This window comes from Pelophylax lessonae (genome assembly GCF_965119305.1).
Source record: "Pelophylax lessonae genome assembly, chromosome: 1".
NCBI lineage: Eukaryota > Metazoa > Chordata > Amphibia > Anura > Ranidae > Pelophylax > Pelophylax lessonae.
Window position 1 is genome coordinate 257886969 of NC_138768.1, and position 24487 is coordinate 257911455.

A 24487-nucleotide genomic window follows, 5' to 3' on the forward strand; every position below is an offset into this window, starting at 1 on the left:
CGTATAAGAAACTGGTGGCTGAGTCAGTATCAGTTTTGGGTGGACTGATCCAGTTAAGCAGCTAGTCTGGACCGTTAAAAATCGGCTAGGGATTTTTCAGCTGTAGTGGCAACGCTGCACATGCTCCATTTTCAGTTAGTTTCTATGCTGAGCATTTCCTCCCTGTCACATCTCAGCAGCCCATGTGACTGTAGTCATGCATGTGTGCATATACACAGTGGTAAATGAAAGCCCACTCCCTCCCTCCCTCCTTGCCCACTAACCAGCTAAACACAATGGGGACGAGATGTTCTATCTAGATTAGATTATTGGTGGCTTCACCTACCTATCCTCCTAAGACTTAAGTTGGCCATACATGTTTAATTTTTGTTGCACAATTTTCTATTAGATTTACCACAAACCACATAATATGAGGTCAAAGCTAAACAACACTTTCACTTGTATCCATTTAGGCAGGCCTTTGTACTACATAGTTGAAGGTACATTTCAAGAAAATTGTAAGAAATTTGTATCATGTATGGCCAGCCTTAGACTGGATGGGCGTGACCCAGCCTGTGTCTGGCAGAAATCCACCTACATGATCTTACCAAAATTAATAAAGATTTGATTTCAAATATGTATTTGTATGACAATCTAAAACCGTTTGATATTTTGTTTTTTTTACTCTATTTCATAAGCTGTTTTTTATTTTTTTTTTATAACGTGACCAGCAGCAGTGGACCAGAGGGTCTTCCTGCTTATGTTTCCCAGCAGACAGACTGGGAAAAATCTGGCTCATGTGACAGCTGTATATCAAATAGAAAAAAAGTACTTAGATGGGGGTGTTTTTTTTTATTAAAATGGTGCCATCATCCACATACAGAAATAGACCATGTAAAATAGTGCGTGTTTTAGTATCACTTTAATTGATATCTAAGTTGCTGACCAGGAACAAGCATGCAGATTAGAAAAGTCAAGTCATTACAGTATTATTGTTTTAGGTCAGCTAGAGTATTCTTGCAAAAAAGTCATTGTAACAACCAGGCAACTAGCATTTTCAGAAGGTGCACTGATTAGTGACAGTCTCCATCTCATTATTGGTTTGCTTTAGGGTACACATCGACTTATAATTCTTTATATGTCCAGTTATAGCCAGAGAAAATCATCTTTGGGCTTCCCAGAAAGGAATGGGCAATATTTGTGTGTATTTTAAAGTAGTAATGACAAAAAAAAATAAACTATGAACTATCCTTTGGGGACTGAATGCCAATAGAAATTGAGTGCTGGTCATACACACTCAGCTTATCCAACTTGCTGCTTCTCTTGAAAGATATTTAATATAGCGTTGCCACATACAACATCAAGTCATTGTACAGTCTCCTATATAAATCCCGAGTGTACCTTCCTATGTAAAGTCTGACAACGTGAAATATCATGATATAAAAGTTTACACTGTCATTTCACGGTTTGCTCAAATCTAAACAAAAGGGGAAAAAAGTTTGCCATCAAATATCTATATATTTCTAGTTATTTCACTTGAAATTTGTCATGTAACTTTAATGAGATTTTACCTAAATGTACCTAGATTGTACACATATGACTGTAATGTTTGTGGCTTACGTAGAGCCTACCTTAAAGTGAACACGATCTGGTCTAAAACATTTCTAATCTAAAGTGAAATTCAAGTAAATTAAAAAATCAAAATAAATGTTATAGTTGCCTGCTCAGTGCAGTGGTTTTGCACAGAGTAGTCTCGACCTCCTCTTCTCGGGTCCTCGTGCCCCTCCCTTCTGCATAGTGCCCCCAGAGCAAGCAACTTGCCATGGGGGCTCCCGAAACCACTGCTCTGTGTGTTCAGACGGAGCTGCAGCTCTGCCCCCCCCCCCTCCTCCTCTCTCCCTTCTCATTGGCTGGATTAACAGGTGAACGAGAGCATTGGCTCTCCCTCCTCATCGCTGGATTGTGATGGGACTCTGCTGTACAGAGAAGGTTTTTTTTTACCTTCGTTCATAGAATGCATGAAGGTAAAAAAAACCTTGAGTCTTTAGAGCCACTTTAACAGTGCTAAAAGTGCAGGTATCTTGTGGTGCGAGATTTACCCTCTTAATTTGTCCTGTTACATAATCCATTAAATGTAAAACAAACTCCCAAATTTTGGGTTGTCATCAGAAAACTAATAGAGAGGGTTAAGGGGGGGGGGGTCCTCCAAGGGATTCCCCTTAATTTGCAGGCATTTCCTCTCACTTCTTGTTTTGGCTATGGGACAAGAAGTAAAGGGGAATCTCCCCAATGGTACACAGATGCCAAAATTATTATTTTTTTTTAAATGACGTGTACCCATACTCTATCCACAATGAAGAAAAAAAGAGTTTTGCCTATAGCTCTACTTTAATATTGGGCTCTAACACTTATAATTCTGCTCTCAAACTCCATAACTGGGTCAAGCGGCTCTAACAACTGATATTTGAACAGTGGAACAAATCACAGGGTGCAGGACTAAATTAGAACTTTGACAGAAGTCAAGACTTTATGTAAAGCTTGGGCCAAGAGACAACACAGGGATGAGTCTGAAGGCTAACAGTTAACTTCAGGCTCCACTGATCTATTGGAAACGTTTTAGGCTGGGTCAGTATTAAGTTAGGTTAAATCAGGACAGGTAAGTGGCACTCCTATGTGCAGACTTGTACCTGCGTATGAGCTTAGATTTATCATAGACCCCTTTGGGAACACAAAAATATTATGTGCTCTGATATGCAAATTTTAACTGCCTTGGTGCAAAAAATGGCCCCACAGTTTCCTGGCCCCACACGTCACTGTTGGCCCTCAGCTGGCTTGGAGGGAAGGGTAGGGACAGGCTGTTTCCATTGACAGCTGGTCAAAGTTTACACAGCATTTTGGGCTCCTGGAACTCTCAGAAGTGCCTGACTCTTACATGTCATTAGATACCACGTTAGTTTGAGTCTTATGTACACAAAATAGAAGATCCAAAGAGAGTAAAAACTGCTAGTACAGATCCATAAAGAGGTTTCCAGTGACAAGTACATAGCAAAGCTATTTCAGGTTGCAATAGGAAAGTGAACTGGTCCAGCTTACACTTTTAGTCCTCATACACACAGGACATTTTTTTTTTTAACTCTCCTAGAACCCAGCAGCGTTTTTGCAGAACAAACGCTTGTAAAAACATTGAATGCTTTTGTAAGCGTTTAGGCACATTTGCAGGCGTCAATCGTTTGGGTATTAATTCATTTCACTGGCCAGAATAAATCCGGCCATTAAAACGAAGTACCGCTCAAGTGCTAAATGCACCTAGCATTCCCACGCGTTTTACAAGCGTCAAACATTTTTTTCTGCCCAAACTCTAAGCCTGCTCCTGGGCGCACTGGCAGATTATTTTTTTTTCTCCTGCCACTAAACACTGTTAACTCTATGGCTAACACGAGGGGGAGTTTAAAGGCAGGAAAAAAATGCCCTGGTTGCATAATGCTTATAGAGAATTAGACTAGAAAAGATAAGGAAAATGCATAATTTCTAGTTTAATTTCTAAATTTTTAGAGCAGTCAGATGGGTGGTTCTGCCACCAGCAAAATTTTGCCAAATCACTAAAATTCAACTCCTCTTTGCACAAGGGGATGTTACCAAGTGGCTGTTTACACGCTATGTGTACTTCTTCAGTGATGGAGCAATTTCCACTAGTGAAAGGGAAGTTTATAGGCTAAGTTCATGTTTTAGACAAAAAAATGCACATTTTTATTTGCAGGTAAAAAATGTGCCTTTTTTTTTTTTTTTTTTTTTGGGAATCCGTACAGCATTGCACCAGCGATCAGTAGATCGCTGGTGCCATGCAAGTTTCAAGCAGATCTTCCAGTATGTTTTCCTATATGGGCAAGCAGATACTATCTGACAGGAAGAGAGAATGAACCTTCACAGTGTCGTGGTAGTTCCTTGAAAACTACAAGCCGACAGCCACAAAGGCTGCATGACCTTGTAGTTTTATAGTCACAGGATACTGTGAATGAGTGACCCGTTTGTCCATGTTTTCTTTAATATGTGACAGCTAGTGGGGGAGGGGGGTTAGATCCCTGCTAGCTGTGAGATCAGGGAGGTGCCGGTGAACCTTATCCTTTAGGTGGCTGGGTTTACATATATGCAAATAGGATGCGAGTTTCCCCGCATCCAATTCGCATTACAGGCGAAAGGAGCCAGTTCACACAGGTCCGGGGTGGCCGCAGTTTGGATTCCAGAATGGTCCTAAGTGTGTTTGGGTCCGGTTCAGGTGCAAATTAAGGCAAGAATTCAGACTTGAATTGCACCTGAAACAGTGAACAGACATGCATCGGACCCCAGGCACGAACCTGTAGCTGCACATATGTGAACCCGACCCTAATATTAGTGTTTCCACCACTGCCAACTAATCACTGAAATTCATGTCTACGCTTTTAAAGGGCATATTTACCTTCTGTCCTTGTTATCAGTTTCTCTAGAGTAACATATTGCTTGAGCAGTTCTATAGGATAATGTACACTATTGTCAAAAGTATTGGGACATCTACCTTTACACGCACATGAACTTTAATGACATCCCAGTCTTAGTCCGTAGGGTTCAATATTGAGTTAGCCCACCCTTTGCCTCTATACCAGCTTCAACTTTTCTGGGAAGGCTGTCCACAAGGTTTACGAATGTCTAATGGAATGTTTGACCATTCTTCAAGAAGCACATTTGTGAGGTAAGGCACTGATGTAGATGAGAAGGCCTGGCTCGCAGTCTCTGCTCTAATTCATCCCAAAGGTGTTCTATTGGGTTGAGGTCAGGACTCTATGCAGAACAGTCAAGTTTCTCCACCCTAAACTCGCTTATCCATGTCTTAATGGACCTTGCTTTGTGCACTGGTCCAAATCATTTGGTGGAGGGGGGTTATAGTGTGGGATTGTTTTTCAGGGGTTGGGCTTGGCCCCTCAGTTCCAGTGAAGGGAACGCTTAAGGCGTCAGCATACCAAGACATTTTGGACAATTTCATGCTCCCAATTTGGTGGGAACAGTTTGGGGATGGCCCCTTCCTGTTCCAACATGACTGGGCACCAGTGCACAAAGCAGGGTCCACAAAGACTGGGATGAGCGAGTTTGGGGTGAAGGCACTGGATTGGCCTGCACAGAGCCCTGACCTCAACCCGATAGAACACCTTTGGGGTGAATTAGGAGACAGTGAGCCAAGCCTTCTCATCCAACATGAGTGCCTGACCTCACAAATGCACTTTTGGAAGAATGGTCAAACATTCCAATAGACACACTCCTAAACCTTGTGGACAGCCTTCCCAGAAGAGTTTAAGTGGTTATAGCTGCAAAGAAGGGCCATACCCAAGGGTATACTTTTGACAATATAGTGTTGTTTCAATATTAAGCTATTAAATATTAAGCTTCTATTATGGACCTTAATTGTGGAGGTGGGAGAGATTAAGGAATTATTTTATACCGGTTTCAGTATATTGCAATAACACATGTAATAATGCTGCAACATACCATCACGTGTAAGTGCATTGCAGTTGAATTATTTTCTATGGTACCTCTATGTACTATTGTAATCCTAATTTCATTAATGCATTAGGCCCCTTTCACACTTGTGCGACTTGTCCTGCAATTTGGGACTGCAAAGTCGCAAGACAAGTTTTATCCCATGGTTTCCAGTAAGTACCGTTCATATCTGTGCAACTTCAAGTTGCAATGACTTCAAAGTAGACCATGCACTACTTTGGCCCAACTTTGATGCGTTTTGAGGTCCATAGACATAGGCATTGCTTTAAGTCCTGTCGAAATCGTGGGAAAAAATGGCGGTAAAATCACAGCGAAATCGGGTGACTTTTAATTCGCACAACTATGAAAGGGGCCTTAATCCTAATCAACAGGAAGGCCCCTTTCACAATTGTATGACTTTAAAGTTGCGCCGACTTTGGATGGGGGCAACTTGGATACGACTTTGGCTTTGACCAGTTTTTTAATGGACAACTGTTGAACACGTTTCATTTTTTAACATTCAGGTATGACTTTCATGCAACTTTTGAGGGTTAACATTGAAGTTTATGGCCCTCAAGTTGCATGAACTACTTTGAAGTTGCTGCAACTTTAAGTTGCACATATATGAATGGGTATCATTGGAAAACATAGGGAACATGTCGTGCAACTCTGATGTCCAAAGTTGCATGACAAGTTGCACAAGTGTAAAAGGGGCCTAATGCACTGCTTTGCTGTGTCAGAAAAAATACTACTTGCCCATTTTCTCTTCTGAAGCTATGGTAGCCTGTGCTTTTAATTGGTCTGCCTTAACTAGTTGCACCAAAACAGAGAAGTGTGAATGGGCCCTAAAAATATGAAAGTCCACAGTGATGTAAATGATCTGCTAATCCATGCCTTTGTTTATTGTATCCAGTGTTGATTAATAACAAATGATTTTGTTAGAATATTAGTCTGAATGCAAAATTTTGATTTCTCATAGCAAATGCAGATGGATCCTCACAAGCTGGATATTTGTGGCAAACTTGACCTGTTCAGCAGGCCGCCCGCACCAGGTGTCTTTCCAGGCATCCCTTATCCTCATGATTTAGCCAGGCCTCTGTTTTCTAGCACAGGTAAGTCAAAGATTGAGCGCTTTGCACAAGCAAAATTTTAACATTTTTTCCCAGGTTTTTTTTTCCTCTGTTTTTTCTTTGAGATTTTCTTTACTACAGGTGCAATCAAAAATAGCTGAGAAGGTATGGCAGTGAGTTGAGATTCGCACTAGACATAATTGTGGTATACCTGGGATTGTGTGAACGTACAACCCAGTGAAAACATTGCGTCACTACTGTGACATCTTTCTCCATTGCTGTATTTTATGACTTTTGTATTTGTAAGGTACAGAGGCATGAATATAGCCTCACATCACGTGTGTACTACATCTCATTTAGTAACAGACAGGAAAATTCACAATCCAATTTACTCTAGAAATCTGAGGTTATTCAGCAACAGTTTACCTGTGCACCTAATTCACGATCACTTAAGATTTTTCTTCTGTCTTGCTTCTCACACACACCAAAATCAGATGGCTCTTATTAGCGCCTGTTCTTTCTATTAGTGACAACAGATTCACAAAGCTGCTTCAACACTTTTCTTATTAGGAAACTGGTGTCTGATAATACCAGTATATAGCTAGTGTTGCCACACAGCAGTCGCACATAAACTGCCCATACATTATACAATTCTCTTGCACGATTTTCCTTTAGATTTGCCAAAAACATAATGAGTTCAAACCTAAACACCTTCAATTGGTATACAATCAGGCACTACATAGTTGAATGTAAATCTAAAGGAAATTGAATAAGAAAATTGTATAATGTATTGCTAGCTTTAGTACTTGAGCATTTTGAGTGTTTGGCTCAATCGTCTATTTTTACCACCCCCTGCTGCCCTGTGTATTGGGCCTTTCTTGCTCAGTATATTAAAGTAAATAATAAGCAATATTCCAACAATATTGTAAGTACAGATTGGCTTTAATAATACTTTATATTGCTTTGTTTGAAAAGCACATTTTGAAAACCTGTTTATTGATATTCTACATTTTAGCAATACATTTTATTAATTATGTCTCTCCTGACAAAATAAATTAGAAATCAGTTATGTATAAGGAGGAAGATGTTATACTTTTTTTTTTTTTTTAATCGGTTTTATGAGAGAGGTTCACCAATACAGTCAATACATTGCATGTAACTACAATTCCATTAGCTTAGTATGGCATAATGGTAACAGCATTAAGATACATACATCAGAACAATACAGAAAAGTCTGTCACAACATGGCATACATATAAACATTGTATGGCAGTAAACTGGCAATGAAGATATGGGGAAGGTCTCTAAGATTTGTTTTTTGATTTTTGGAATTGAAAATCATCCTGAGGGAAGCTCAGGGCTTAACAGAAGATCAGGGAAAAGTAAGGTTGAAAAAAAAAAAGGGGGGGGGGGCAGAAACATTATAGGAAAAAGGGGGGAGGGGTAACTTGGGGCTAAAAAGAAATAAAATGTTTTAGTTGAAATGTCAAACACACAGAAGGGGACTTTTTAAACGTGTGGTGTTATTTTTTCCCCTATTACAAAATGGGCCAATAACCCCTATGTAATAGCAAATTGCGGGCGACAGACGGAGAATAGTGTACAATACCCCTGCTTATTCCGAGGTATGATATATTTTGGAGAAAGCTAAAGGGTTTAAAGGAAATTTACTTTGATAGAAATACTAAGGCTTCCATTGCTGACCTCCCCATTCGAAAATGACTTTTCAGTCACTGATTGTTCTTACTTCATTAGTGGCTTATTTATTTTTAACTTGTATTTAGAGGGTCAAGCAAGACTGACCGCTATTCTTTTCAAAAGTAAATATTAACAGTGGTAGTCTAAATATTTCTATCAGGTTATTAGTCTCCCTCTTTCCTCTGCCCCCAGATGTATACTTTCCTGCCTTCCATGTCCTGTGGTCTATTCTTTGTACTGGCTGTGCCCACACAGTCTATCTAAACCAGAGAATGAGACCATCACAATGGTTACTATTGAGAAGAGTAACCTTTTTAGTAGATGAGAGGAATGCCCCAATCCCAAGTTTATCTGAGGTTGGCATGTTTGGTTGTAGCTTTCTTATGACAATTGACAGTGGTGGGGAGTTCTTTGAAGACACCGGACCTGGTGGCTTTATCTGTAGTCTGTCGAAGTCTGTAAAAGGCTGATTTATCAGCAGGTCAGCACTGACTGCTATAAGGAAAATCCAACCCTGACTATAATGTCAGCATTAAGACTTCTAAAATATTCTTCAAACATCAACCAAGCATGCCAGGCAACATAATGGAGGCCTAAATAATAAAGCACCCGGGCTTATCTTGTCTTGCAGTGCTCCCCTGCTTGCTGTAATCTCTCTGAAAGACTAATTGTTTTGCGGTTGCCCTCTGCCTGTTAATGGGGCTAAATTCACCAGGATAACATCCTTTGTTATTGACAGTCATATTCAACAAAACGTTGGTTTATAAGGAGATAGTTTTACTAACCATTCATTTGAACAATTTCCCTTTCCTTTATTTTGTCTGGCCCAGTCAAAGCAGAATTGGTAATGTGCAGGTAAAGACTGAGCTTCCTATTTAGATAGCAGCACAAAGGCAATGATGCATCAATCAGAGAATAAATAAAATGCCTTCCACACAGTATCTGTATCATCCTTTTCTCCTTATCAGACAGGAATGTCACAGCATGAACCATTGCTCTGGCTGAGCTCCCTTGTTACTCACGGGTGCACCATCTATCTCCAGGCTCGCCATCTGTAAGATGGATGTGTGGCCGCTTGAGAATCGTTCCATTTAATAAGCACAAGACAGCTCTAAGGGCTCTGCTGCCGACTTTACTTGCAGTAGGCTTATTCTATTTTTTTTTTCCAGAAGCCTTGAGTTAGTAGTGTTTGGAAGAGCACCCTGCACTGAGCAAATCCCCTTTATTAACAGTGTGAAATCTTCAGGGAGCAGAAATAGCCAGTTCCTGGTGTAAACGCTGCTCTCTCAAGTGGAAAATTGTTGTTTTAAAGCTTTTACCAGCTCCGTTTGACTTTGGAGAGCTACTTGTCCTTGACCTAGAAGAAATCATTTGACAAATTGTTCTTGTATAGTCCATTGTAATAAGTGCTGTGCCATATACATGCTCAGTATATACAGTAGAAGATTTATGGGTTTATTCAGTAAGGCAGTGTGAAAAATACAGGGACTGATCAGATTTGTTTTGCTGTTAGAGCAGCTAAATATGATTGCTGAGAATTTTGTAATATGCTCGCCCCAAAGTGTGGACAAAATTACAGAAATTGTATTGTAAAGCACACAAAAAGAAACATTTGAATTGTGAAGCACACAGTGATGTGTGTGCGTGTTTTTTTTTGCATGTGAAATAGGTCTATTTTATTTAAATCATATCAATTTATATTGATGTATTAAAAACCTTTGCTGTCTATATTAAAGCAGAACCAAACCTCCAGTATACATACATCTTCCTTTCAGCAATGTGGCGGTTACATCCCTTGCATTCAATCATCCTCTCTCGGTGCCAGTTTTCAGCCTCTTGATTGGCTAGCGGGTGATGACATTATCCTGAGCATCTGCACAAGAGTCAGTCATTCCAGCGCAGCCAAAGTGTGGTGGGAATGCACTCTGAGCTGCATATGCACAGCTCCGTGTACATTCAGCAGAAAACTGCGAGCAGGCAGGTAAGTTTGTATTTAATGCAGAAGAGACATAGCATGTCTCTTCTGAAATAAAAAGCTCCCTGCTAACAGTTTTTACAAAAGATATGTTTTAGTTCTTCTTTAAATATTTATTTACATGGCAGTCAGCCATGGTAGCTCATTATGTCTGCAGGCTCAAATTCTTTCTGAGCTGGGTCTGTCTGGGTGGAAAGAGACTTAGCTTTCTGCCACCAATCTTGTAGAATGCAATGTGATCTAGGCTGTGAGATCAAGTACATATGTTTATTTCTGGCAGGCAAGAGGTTGCGAATAGATTTTTTTTTTTTTTTTAATATACTCGCAGTGATGTGATTTGGTAATGCTGCCATGTACCCTTTTCATTTGCATTTTTATACTATGAATAAAATAATTTCACTTTAACCGCTTTAGATCAGAGCCTTTTTTTCCCTTGAGTCCTAGAGCGTATTTTTACATTTTTTCCCCTTTTGTATCCTCACAATGTTGTATGTACAATTCAGATGTAGTATTTGTATATTGCAGACTTTAGGTCGTTGTTGCAATTTTTCATTACTGGCCGATTTGGATGAATTCTGCTGTAGCCTTTAAGCTGAGAGCAAGTGGTGTCACATCACTTCCTCTTTAAGCACGAAATGGAGGTATTGTGTTGTGGTGTTTTGCTATAGAGCATAAGCCTAGGAGTTGATCATTTCACCTCCTGGGCTTAGTGCTAAATCATAGCTGTCATTGACTACTGACCATTCCAGTGCTGAACCCTAGCGTTTTAAAACACAGCCTAAAAATCTGAAAATTGCACTGCAGAGGAACGCACAAACTCGCACCGCTTTCCTGTGTGTTTCTAGTGTAAACCAGCCTTTTAAACTTTATACAATGTGCAACACAAATGGCACTATTAAAGCTTTTCTTTAAAGGCTTACAGTTTGTATATTTTAGCAGTTTATTTTCTTCAGCCCACCTCTTTTTTTTTTTTGCTAAATGGTTTATTTTTGAAAACCCAAAGTAAATGTAAAATGTTGTACTTTCTAATCTGTATGTTGTAGCAGAGCCCGTTGCTAATATCACACTTACTAGTCACGCCTCTTGAAACATGTCGGTGAAGAATGTATTTCAGATGGCCTGTATAAACCAGTGTGCTTTTAGTTTACTAGTTCAATCTTTTTTTTTTTGGCTGGTAAATGCAGAAAAATATTTGAGCATAATAATCAAGACTAGAAGAATTGAGAACTAGAGGTTTGCCTTCTACACGGACTTTATTCATTTTTTAATTTTCTCTTTTCAGGTCCAACACATCCGGGAGCAACACCCTTTGGACCGTCCCCACATCACAGCAGTTTCCTGCCAACAAGCCATTTGGCTGGTAAGTGTAAGTAAATTTCATTCCTCATTTTCACATCTTAATATCAAAGTATTTTTATGGCATAGTAAATGGAAGGGAAGTAGGGGGGTGAATTTTATAGCCTAAGCCAGTTTATCACTGCACTGTGTAGTGGCATAACTGATATGCCATGCTATACATTTTTCAGTCTCTAGCTGATATTACTCATTTTAAACTAACCATTCGTCTGACTTTTATCATTTCAGTTTTCTGCCTAAATGACTTGACAGTATTGGACCAGTTTACAGATACAGTTGAAATATATTTTTATTTTAAGTTTTAGAATTTCTATTAAATTTACAGTTTAAAACCATTTATTGTTTACGATTTAACTAATTTATCTATAGGTCCATGCTAGAAAGGGCTACACAACCTAATTTTGCAGTACACATTAATCCTTGGTCTTTAACTTCCACATACTGTACTAGCAGAACCTTTAATGGCTGCCATAGGCAGACTGAGATTGCTCTTCCCCCTACACACAGTCAAAAAGTAATGGCCATTAAGGTTAGAATTGTAAAGCTTGACTTTTCAACATTAGTCTTCTAGCACCCTAAATGATATATTCTGACTTTAGGCTTGCTGGCAGCTGAAGCTGCTACATAGCTGATTTTTCATTTTCTTTCGTTCATTGACGGACACAGCTCCTGATCTTGATAACCGTTGCGTTATACTGCCCCTACAGAAGTAGGACACTAGGCAGAAAAGAATCTGGCTACGTCTATGGGCAGTCCCACAGGGTATACCCCCTCTCCTTGCTACAGGTACTCCGTTTTTTTTTTCTGCCTAGTCAAGAGTAAGGGCCTAGTTCCTTGCTGGGATGTCTGGTCCTGGCAATTTTTTTTTTTTTCCTGTGAGAGCTGCAATCAACTTGCCAGACTGAGCGACGGGCTGGATAATCTAGATCTAATGGTTACCCTAGTCTGGCCAGCGAGTGCACGCAGACCTCAGTTCGACGATAGGGCGGCTGCGACATAGCCCCCCTGGACAGGGGCTGGCCTGCGGGTTAAACGCCTCGCGAGATTGTAAAAGACCGGGTCTCGACCCGAGTCGCAATGTTCCTCCTGGCCGACATCCCCCCCATTTCGATGGCGAAGAGGTTTTCTCTGTAGCAGTGCCAGCCTGGTTCCTGTTATGGTGAGTAGCTGTCCCTCCCCCTGGAGGGTTTTGTGGTGGACGTGCGCCCCTCCTTGGGACAGTCACACCCCTGGGTTCCCCTCCTTCCAGTCAGGCATCCCCCCTTCATCAGTCCTCCCATTCTACCCCCCCCCCCATTTAAGCTAGGGCCGTGTGGGTGGTCTGGTCCACCACATGGGGTGGGGGCGGGGCACTATACTGGCAATGGGAGCGTGCGCCGCTGGCAACCAGACGATCGGTTGTGTGGGGGGGGGGGGGTTACCTGGTGGGGGCTCCTGCCAAGGCCCCTCGTCCTGCCTTTGCCTGTCCTTGAGGCCTAGGGATCTCTCCTGAGTTCCTGGGAGTCTCGTGGTGCCGCCATTTTGCAAAGGTCCATGTGCTCTATGCACGGCGACCATATTTGTGTAGTCTAGGCTGCCATTTTGCGGTGGTTTGCTATTGAGAATAGCAGTGGCCATGACAGTGGAGCCCTGTGGGCAGCGATTTTGGCGGTGGGAGCCCCTCCTTGTCCCCTGGTGTCTGTTTCTGCTGGGTGTTGAGTCTGATGGGGTCCTCTCTCTGCTGAGGATCGCTTTGTGCCTGGCAATTGGGTATTGCTGCCAGCGCGGTGGGAGTGGTCCCTTTGCAGTGTTTTACACTTTGTGGGGTCCCCCTGGTGACCCACCTGAGGCTGCAGAGGCCCTCTGGGTCCCAACTATCCATCGATGCACTTACAGCGGTCCTGGAGTCCTTTGTGTCCCGGAGGGAGGTGGCTTTTGAGCGACGGGCTAGCAAAAAGCACCCCCACTTTCCCCTGCCTCATCTGTCCCATCAGATTCTGAATCTGATTCAGCCACCGCAGAAGTGGGTCTATGACCACACGCCCAGAATCCTCAGGTTGATTCCTCCACATCTGCAATCGCGCACAAAAAGGCGCTGGTGGAAGCACTAATTGTATTGGTGCATGAGACCTTAAAGATGGAGGACACAGGTGCAGCGGAGACGCAGGTTCCCTTTGGCACTCACAAGCCACCCAGAGCAGCAAAGGCATTTCATTTCCCCGCCTATTTTGACAAAATTGTTGCTAAAGAGTGGGGACGACCAAAGCATCCCCTCGGGGGTCCCTAAGCGCTTTACTAGTCGATGCCCCTATGAAGAGTACCTTTCCGGGGGGCTGGAAAACTGGCAGGCGGATTACATGTTGGCAGGTGTTGGACCTACATCTGGAGGACCTTCATCCGGAGGTGTTATATCAGTTGTGTCTCCAGTGGGGGTGGATCTGTTTGGCGTCTCGGCTCAACAGGAAGGTGCATAGGTTTGTGGCTCAGTCAGGGGATCCTCTGGCTGATGCCACGGACGCCCTGGTGGCCCCGTGGGGTCAGTATCATATTTACACCTTCCCTCCACGCCTGCTTCTGCCTAGGCTTCTACGCAGGATCCAGACAGAAGGGATTCTGGTCATCTTAGTGGCTCCAGACTGGCCTCGCCGGGCTTGGTATGCTGATCTGGTGCTGCTGGCCTCCGTTCCTTGGAAGCTTCCTCTGAGTGGATCTGCTGTCCCAAGGACCAATTTTCCATCCTGCTTTACAGTCGCTGGCTTTGACAGCTTGGCTGTTAAATGCCAGGTGCTGATGGATAGAGGTTTGTCAGAGTTGGCGATTCCAACACTTTTGAAAGCTAGGAAATCCACTTCTAGGAAGATTTATCCTCATGTGTGGAAGTCGTGCATCGCGTGGTGTGAGTCTCCTTGAGGTTCATCCTCATTCTTTCTTGGAGGCTCGGATCATGACCTTCCTTCGATGGGGGTTGAGCAGAAACTGGCCTGGAGTACCATTAAGAGACAGGTATCAGCCTTTGTGGTCTTTTTCCAACAACCTTTGGCAACACACTCCCTGGTGCGTACTTTTATTCAGGTAATTAGGCACTTGTTCCCTCCAGTGCGGTCTCTGTTGCCGCCTTGGGACCTCAATTTGGGGCTCAGTCCTCCAGAAGCCTCTGTTTGAGGATCTTCAGGAGATTCCCCTGCTTATGCTGTCCCAGAAGGTGGCCGCCTTGGTGGCTATCGCCTTTGCGTGCAGGGTGTCGAAATTGGTGGCGTTATCCTGTCATTTTACCTTACTTTGTGGTTAACAGAAATAAGGTGGTGGTTTGTCCTTGTCCCTCATTCCTTCCAAAGGTTGTCTCTGATTTTCATTTGAATGAAGACATTGCGCTGTCTTCCAAAACATCCGAAGGAAATTGCCTTGCATTCCTTTGTCTGTGGTCTGGGCAATTAGGGTGAACCTGGCAGCTACGGAGTCTTTTAGGAAGTCAGACTCACTATTTGTGCTCACGGTTGGGCCTCGGAAAGGGTTGTCCGCTTCCTCTGCGACCATTTCTAGATGGATCAGACAGTAATCTAGGCGCACTCTACTCGGGCGCTTAGTGCCTCCTTGGCCTTTCGTCAACAGGCGTCAGTGACGCAGGTTTGCAAGGTGGCCATCTGGACTGGACATCGGTGCACACTTTCACAAAGTTCTATAAAGTGCATGTGTTTGCATCTGCGGATGCTTTTTATGGCCGCAAGGTTTTGCTGCTCTGTTTAGAGGACCTTATCCTCTGAGTGTGTATGTTTTTTTTTCCAAATGGGCTCCAGTTGTTTTGGTTGAGCTCCTGTTGCCTGGTTGGCTACTGTGTTTTTTGTTTTTAGCCTTGGGAGTTTTTTTGCTGTTCCCACCCCTCCATGTTTAACACTGCTTTGGGATGTCCCAATGGTTATGAAGATCAGGAGCTGTGTCCATCAATGAACATCAGAGAAATTGATTTTACGGTAAGTCAAAAATCCCATTTTTTTTTTTTTTTTTTTGCCCTTACTAACAGGAGAGAGTGGGACTGTTTTCATGCCAGATAACGAGTATTAAGGTTTAGGGTCAGGAGTGCGTTTCATTCTCCAGTGCTCTTGGAATAAACGCCTCTTCAATACCTGTTTGCCTTTCCAGATCCATTTAGCAGGTCAAGCAGCTTCAGCGGCCTGGGGAACTTAGGCAGCAATGCCTTTGGAGGATTAGCCAGTCATGCTCTAAGTAAGTACTGGCTGAGGGGTTTGCAGTCAATTACTAGGCTGATGACAAAAGTAGAAATCTTTGCTTTTTGATTGGTTAGTTTGTTACCCCAGTGGAGATTATTAGTAATTGTTATTGGGTCATTTGGGACTTTTTATTTGCATATCCGCTGAAGTGCTGCAAGGCAATTCTAAATGTGCTTTGGTGGCTGTGGTGCTGTGCTTGTGATTTTTCCATAGTAGTGCAGCCAAGGAAATGCTGATCCTGATCTTATATTAATTTCAGGATACAGGAATAGACCTATATCTAGAACTGTGATTATCATCTGAGCAGTTCAGTGAGTAGATGGTGTGTGTTTGAAAGCAGCAGTGCCTCTTAGTCATTCAGATACATGGAAAGTTCACTAATAGGTATATTGAAATAGCTCCTACAGGGATTAACCTAACAATCTTTATCTCTGCATGAAAGCAATACCTACCAGAAATCTCATAAAGCAGAGAAAATGCATATGTATGCTGCTAATGCACATGCAATGTTAAAGCAATTATTAAGGTTACATAGTTTGAGTACTTTTTATGTGCTTTCCAGCAGAGAAAACTAGTGGCACTTCTGTTTTTAGGCCACACTTTATTAAATCTCTTTCCCAATTCAATCCTAACTGTCTGTTTCCAAACCTCTACAGCACACAACAGCTTGTTCGCTCACAAAGAGAGCCCAACTCTTCAGACTTTTAGCAGCCCCCATGAGCCCTGGAACCGGCTCCATCGGACTCCACCATCTTTCCCAACTCCTCCTCAGTGGTCTAAAGTAGGGGACTCCGAAAGAAGTTCCTCTGTGACTAACCATGACAGAGACAAGGAAGACAAGAGGGAGTTGTCTCTGACAAAAGATGAAAGAGATAAAGAGAGGTAAGCTAAATCTTACTGTATTTAAACTACATACCAGAAAACAGTAGGATGTGTATAGGTGCGTTCTATTTGGCTGTATTTTTGTATAGAAACTGCCTTTGAAAGTTTAAAGAAATGCACAGGCTTTCCTTCTCCGAAATTACAGCTTTGACATTTAGTGCATCTAAACCATTTTCTTTTCATTTTTTTTTATCCTTTATTTGCCCTTGGTATTCCTGCCTGGAACACTATTCCTAGGGTGACAGTGCTCACTCACACACTGTTCTGTATCTATGGAGAAGCAGCATAGTCAGCCTACAACATGACTACAGAACACCCTCCACTCTCATCTCCATAGTATAGTATAGAGGGAGGTGTCCTGTAGATGACCTAAGCAGGTCTGATAAGACTTCTTGAAATTGCAGTGCAGTAGAGCCAATGTGCTGGGAATTAGAAACTCGCTGACATTTATAGGATTACCAGGTATTGTTTTTGCACTTGTGGAACAAATCAAGCCAATGGTATATTTGCACACCATAAGGGAGAAAAAAAAGAAATTGTCTTTATTTTAAAATCTGAGCTTACTTTTTGCAGCTTAGATGTTTAACCACTTGTGGACCAAGCCCATTTCTGACACATGTTGCTTACAAGTTAAAACCTGTATTTTTTGCTAGAAAATTAATTAGAACCTCCATTATATAAATTATAATATATATATATATATATATATATGTATATATAATTTTTTTTTTTTTTAGAGAAAACTGGAGAATAAAATGGCAGTCGTTGCAATATTTTTTGTCATGTATTTGCGCAGCGGTTTTCAAACAAATTTTTATTTATTTTTTTTTTTTTTTTGAAAAATACATTTCACTGCATTAAAAAACTAAACCGTAAAGTTAGCCCATTTTTTTTGTATATTGTGAAAGATGTCACGCCTAGTAAATAGATACCCAACATGTTACGGTTTAAAATTGCGCACACCCCAGGAATGGAGACAAACTACGGTCAATAAAAATCTCCATAGGCGACGCTTTAAAAAATTGTAACAGTTACGTGTTAAAGTAGCTCTTTTTTTTTTTTTTTTTTTTAAATTATTGCTCTCGCTCTGGCGATCGCGGCAATACCTCACGTGTGGTTTGAACAGCGCTTTAATTTGCGGGCGAGACTTCTGTATATGTTTTCTTTCCTGTGCGAGCTCACGGCCACAGGAGCACTTTAAAAAAAAAAAAAAAAAATCTGATCACTTTTATTACTGTCACAAGCAATGTAAACATCCCTTGTGACAGCAATAGGCAGTGACAGGTACTCTTTTTGTGAAGGGATCGCGGGTCTAAAAGACCCTGGACCCCTCCACTGCACTTCAATGTATTTAAAATGCCAAATGCATTTATGAATACTGTCACTTTTTTTTAAATTTGGCGCCTTTAGCCGCGAGTAATCTGGACGTGACGTCATGATCGCCGCTTCCGGGTTACATAGTCATGGACCCGATCAAAGCCAAATCCGGCTTCGTTCGGGACCCCAACCAGCCGGCGGAGGTGCCAGCTGGTTGCTTGGGTCTCCCGGTGGGACAGGAGATCCCAGCAGAACCGCTGGAGGGGGGCATCTCCGGCGTCCCCTCCCGCTCACTGGGGTAATGACCGAGCCGCATTGGACGTTACCACCTGAAAGCTGACCGCCGGCTCTAAAAAGAAATGGTACTGGGAATATGCCTCTAGCTGCAGGCATCACCCCGGTACAACCAATTCTCGCAGCCGATGTAGGGCTACGTCGGTTTGCGGGAAGTGGATAAACATTAAAAAAAAGCGCAACGTGTATAATCAAAGTCTGTGTCTTAAATACGCATAAATAAATAAGTGACAACCCATTAATGGAACTACAGAGTAATAATCCTATAAATGTCCATAAAAAGTCTAGAAGCATGAAGAGAAATATAATCTACACCTCCAAAGTAAATATGAAGAAAAGTCCCAACTGAAACTCTGTTGGATTGGAAAGGATAGCTGATGTGATATCCACACCATGCGCTTACCAGAATGCCAGTGACCTAGTTATTTAGGGTGGTCAGAATTCGCTCAACTAGACAGCGAAGACTGATTCTTGAGCAGGAGCAAGGACATCGGCAAAGGCATCTCTTGACAATCGTGAGAATACACACACAACCAAATAAGTTAGGGCTCAACATAGTGTAGCATTGTAAAACGCCATCATTTCTTAAAAGGAATTGCACTTAAATTTTTTTAGAATTGAAATCAGCGTGTATAAAAACGCCAGGGACAAAGACGGGTCTTTCTCCAGTAACCAAAATGGTGGACACTTGGCTGCGCATGCGTGGTAGCATGTGGCTCCGCCCTATGCGTTTCAACAGATATGTCATCAGGGGCACACACAGGCTCAAACCATGCAGTTTTATATGGATTGGACACGAACCAAAGCGGAATAAATCGGAAGTGCAGAGAACAAATTAAATGCCATTAAGGCAATAGAGGGAGATAAACGCTGCTGCCATCTTGTGGCCAGTCACAAAACACCTGAAATAATCCAGTTTTAAATATTATTGACATATATAATATATGAAACAAGTCGTATAATACAAAAAAAATTAAAATGCTATAGATCCTTGACATTAAGGCACAACAAATCAAGACTGGAAGGAGAGAAAAAAAAAGGGGGAAAGATATTCCCCTGCATCTATTTAAAATACAAGATCAGAGTAGATAAAAGATAAAAAGTAGCATATTGTATCCTTAATTTAAATACATAAACCAGGAATAAAGCAGTACACAGCACTAAAATTAAAAATCAAACCTAAAATTAGATGTTAAATTTGAGTGTTTGGGGAGAAATTCAGCTATTATTAACAGTTGCACATTCAAACCCAGAGGGGTATATGTTTTGAGCTTGTAAATCCAGCTTATTTCTGCCCTAGAGAGATTTTTTTTTTAGCATTGCTATCCCTCCATTCAGGAATGTATTTTTCCCAGGGCTGCAAATGTAGTACCAGTGGGCTCTCCTTTGTGTTTGAGCATATTGTTTTGACACTGTGAGCTAAAGCTCTTTCTAGATAGATAGATTTATGCATCACATATACGGACATATTTAACGTACACTATATGCTTATTTTTCAACATCACTTTACAAATTTTAAAACACTAAGTACTGTTTTTTTTTTTTTCTTTTGTTTAGTGAACTTAACGTAAAAAATACTTGCAGTCTTTGCTTCTCTCTCAAGGTCTCTGGGACCTGCTTTGTAGTATACATGATGCACAGAGCCTGTTCTAAGACATTACAGCCTAACTCACTTTTAAATAAAGTTTGATTGGGCCAAGCAAACTATTTAGTGCTATAGCACTGTTAATTGTATGTAGCCTCAGCCAATTACAGTATACAGTGCTGTGTCCTGACAGTGGGACAACTTCCTGTCCCACTCCCAGAACAAAATAGATTTGGATTTTAGCCATTCATGAGGAGCTTGGTATTCTGTGAATGAATACAAAGCTTCCTCTGATTGGCTGAGGCAAAGAGGTTGGCAGGTAAGTATAATCAGCACTCAGCCCGACTATATCCTGGGAGTAGGACAGGAATGTCTTGTTCCACTGCTGGAACGCTATGCAGTATATACCGTACCTAAGGCTACATATAGTTAATACAGCACACCTGTTATTGCAGTAAATAGTTTGTTTGGGCCAGCTTGGCTATTTAATGGGACAATAAATGTGAAGTTGGGCTTCAGGGCTATGTAAAAAAAAAGTTCCTGGGATGAGCAGCAAAGTTTAAAAAAAAAAAAAAGTGTGGCTAGGGCCAGGGGGGTCACTGCAGAATAAGAAATCCTGACACTGGAGTGGTAATTGAAACTCCATTCCATCCATAATTTATTTGTTTTTCTTTCTAGAGTGGGGAAGGGTCAAGTATATTTTGTTGCTGCTGGCACTAATGAGTGGATGTCCCCTTATTTTTTTTATCCCTGTGACATCAGGACAAAAAATGAGTTAGACAAGCAGTTACTAGGAAAATAAAGCTTTGACAAAAACCGCAGTAAAAACCCGAGTTCTAACCTTTCCCCTTAATACTCAAACTAAATGAAACCGTTTGGCTGGAGTTGAAGTTCGGTGTTGGTAGAGAATGAACTTGCACCTTAGCAACATAACTCAGAGCTACCAAAGTTTACAAGTACAGGAAGGAAAGTGGCTGTCATTAATACTTTTTTCATTTATTCTCTATTTGGTATGTGTCTGCGTAATACAGAGACTTTATGCTGTAGAGACCCTTTATTTCAAGGCCCCATGCTCTATGGACGTTTTTACAGCTGCGCCTTGTGGCATCTGGTGCATTTTTATTTTTTTCCCCTGCATGTTAGCCTATGTGTCCATGCACCCATAGACTTTAAGCGGCGTTTAGAGGCAGGAAAAAACCCAACTGCCAGTGCGTCCAGGAGCAGCAGAGAAAATGCTTGATGCTTGTAAACGTGTCTAAACGCAAAATAATTCTAGGCCCTCTTACTGCATGAGTAGTAATTAATTTCAATGGCCAGAATAAATTAATTATTCTGGCCACAGAAATGAAATAACACCCAAACACTTGACGTGAGTAAAGGCAGCTTAACACGTTGCACTTTTTTACAAGCATCAGGACGTTTTCTAAACTCTCCTGGCAGCAGCGTTTTGGGAAAAAAAAATCCGGTGCGCAAGAGGCCTAAGGGATTTTCTTGACTTTTACAACATTAAACGTCTCATCAAGATATAGGTAGGTGCTCGGAAATCAGACCTCTGTGTATTACAATCATTGCTTTATGAAAGTAGGTTCACAAAGGTTTTATGTAGCTCTACATCTTGAGCATGCATACAAAAGCATTATGATCATTTAACTTTCACAAAGTTTGTAACAAACTCTGTTTCATGTCTCTCTTTTTCTAGGGACCTGTTGGATAAGAGCCGACATCACTCTAACAGATCCTCTCCAGCATCAGCTCCTGTCAGCCACCAAATAAGCAACCTCATCCGCAGCAACAACCAGACCCCTAGCGACTCTCTGAGACAAGGCAGCCTAGGGGACAGGTCCAAAGAGATTGAACGGGAAAATGCTGATCGTTTGCGTGATGTTCCATCCACAGAGCACAAGATCAAGGAAAGCCGTTCTCCAGTAAAGGAACCCTCAGTTCACGATAAGAGGACGATAGAGGATGGCAGTAAGCCAGTCATCCAGTCTGTATCACCGTATGGTAAACCAGTCCTAAGTGAAAGTTTAAAATTGAGCAACCTGGTAGGCAAAGACAGTGAAAGGAAGCCCGAATTGCCAACAGACCTCCAGAAGATAAAGAGTGATGTAAAAGTTAAGGAGGAACGCAAAGAGGATTCAGATGTGTTGGTAGTAGGCTCAGAGCCTCCTCATCCAGTCCGGACAGTGGAACATCAGCCACTTCCACCCCCAGCTTCCTTGCATGGGTTATCTTTGCACCATACAATGGCAACCTCCATGCAACTCCCAATGGGTAGTGTCCACCAAATGAACAACTTGAATATGCTGGACCGCAGTAGAGTAATGACCCCACTTATGGGAATGAGCCCTCTTACAGGCAGAGAGAGGCTTCCACATGCGGGTTTTGCATGGGACCCAGTGAGAGACCCCTTGCGTGATGCTTATCGCACACTGGACTTGCAGAGACGGATGGATTTTCACTTGCGTGCCGATGGGATGCACAGGTACCCAGCGACAGCTGCTGCCAGCTTCTATGACCACGAACGATCTTACCGTGATCGCGAGCCACATGATTACAGCCATGAACAGCTTATGGAGGCACGAAGGGAACAGGAACGATTGAGACATGCAGATGAACGTGAGAGAGAACGATTGCATTTAAGGGAAGAGATAGAAAGGGCACGCATGCACCATCTTCACTCTTCCCCACTAGAGAGCCATTTGGCACACATGCCCTCCTTCATGCCACACTTGGGTAGTGTGCCCTATCCTAGACTCAGCCCTTCAGGCGCCATGCACAATGGAATCTTAAACCGGACCCCACCCACAGCTGCACTTAGTGCCCCCCCTCCTTTAGTGCCAGCCAGCAACACAAGGCCCGCCTCTCCCCGCAGGACTAATCCCCTCACAAGTTCAGAAGCACGGGACTTTTCACCTTCCAGAAATCCTAAAGAAGTTGAGGCTCGATAGTCTCCTAAAAAAAAAAAAAAAAAAAAAATAGAAATATCCACAGGAATCAAACACCATGAATTTTAAACTTGTACATAAAATATTTTACAAAAGTGCACTGCTCAAAACCTTCTCTTTTCTCCTCCTGTTTTTGTAAATGTACATTTGTAGGCTAAGCACACTTCTTTCCTTTAGCCAGGGAGGACAGTTCAGGGGTGATAAATGTTCCATCCTGGAAACCAAGGGTTCTGCTCTTAAGGTCTCTGGTCATGTAACTATTTTTTCGATCTGGGAGGCTCATCAGCCAGTGGGACGGGTTTAGTGAGGGGAGGGACTTTTTAAATGGATTTTTGTAGTTTTTACAGTATTTTGTTTTTCGCTACGGTGTTCTTAGTCTCTTCCAGAAAAAAAAGTTCCTTTTTTTCTTTAATTTTATATTAGTTGCATTTTGCCTCTGGTGAGGTTAAAATAAGTAAACCTGTTCTTTCCATAAAATAACAAGAAGTGTTTCAACCCCTTCATTACAGGAGGTATCAGAGATACATAGCAATGCATATTTATACTTTCAGTCTGTTCCAGACACCTCCAGCACTGAAGGGCAGTAACAATATTCTATGGATTGTTTTCTTTCTTCTGCATCTTAACAGATCAACATTCTTGCTATCATTTTGAACAGAAATCACAGATTTATTATTAAAATAATAAGATTAATGTACAAAACATTTGCTTTTTGCCTTATTTTATCATAAAATGGTTTTTATTGTTATATTCCTTTTTTTTTTTTTTTTTTTCTGGATAAAATATTCTGGCAGGATTGTATATATTTCATTGAATAGGTTGCTACACTTCATAAGAAACGGATCCACCACAGACTTTGTGATACCCACACACAAACAGAATACACGGATTTCAAGGATCACACTCGCAGTTTAACACATCATCATCTTACTATGCAATTGGTGTGTGAGGCGGGTCCTGGAAGAGGGAACTCTGCTATCTTCCCAAATTCTGCCCTGCTAACCCTGTTCCCTTGCCATCAAACTCCCACCACCACCTTCCAAGAATATGAAGGGCACAAATTGACACATGGAACACTGGAAGAGCCAAAACTCAACGAGCAGAGTTGGTGTTTCAGGAATAGTGGACCATCAAAAGGACTGCAGGAACACGTTCCTTTGTGATCATTATTGGAGTGGTGGCAGGTAGCTTCCACCTCTAAATACCACCTCAACCAGCTTATGGAACTATTTATTTTCCCTGTGAACCCTTTGTGCTTTGAACCTGTGCAGTGTTTTAATTGAAATCTGTATACAAGAGCGGTAGAATCTTAGAAGTGCGCAAAAGCAAATATATATAAATATATCTATAATATCTATATATATATATATAAAATGGTGGAAAGAAAAAAAGTGTCTAAACATGAGCAACAATCTTTTTGTCCCTTTTTTTTTGTTTTTTAATTTTATTTTCTACAAACATGATCCTTCAGTTCTGATACCTTGTCTCTTGTTTTTCTCTGTTTAAGCTGTTGTAATTTAGCTGTTGCTTACACATGGTCTTTACATACTATGTAGATTTATTTTCCGTAGCAGGCAAAATGTGCCACAGAGAAAGAGAAAACCATACTAGTTCTCCAAAAGCCAGGCTTTTAATTGCGCACAAATACCCATCAGATTCAGAGCTCACTGGAA

The 24487-nt window shown here is 41.7% G+C and overlaps 1 protein-coding gene across 9 annotated transcripts in view; it reads left to right on the forward strand.

The window, feature by feature from the left end:
• Window positions 1-24259, forward strand: part of FBRSL1 (fibrosin like 1) — a 694572-nt gene extending 670313 nt beyond the window's left edge. For 4 of the 9 annotated variants that reach the window (XM_082244088.1, XM_082244093.1, XM_082244090.1 and 1 more), the window contains 5 exons: window positions 6464-6596; window positions 11510-11593; window positions 15700-15783; window positions 16445-16670; window positions 21566-24259. In XM_082244088.1, the coding sequence (XP_082100214.1) occupies window positions 6464-6596; window positions 11510-11593; window positions 15700-15783; window positions 16445-16670; window positions 21566-22817 (1779 nt within the window). In that variant the 3' untranslated portion in view covers window positions 22818-24259. The remainder of the gene's footprint in view (window positions 1-6463; window positions 6597-11509; window positions 11594-15699; window positions 15784-16444; window positions 16671-21565) is intronic. The other 5 variants (XM_082244092.1, XM_082244096.1, XM_082244089.1 and 2 more) reach the window with 4 other exon arrangements.
• The last annotated feature ends 228 nt before the right edge of the window (window positions 24260-24487 follow it).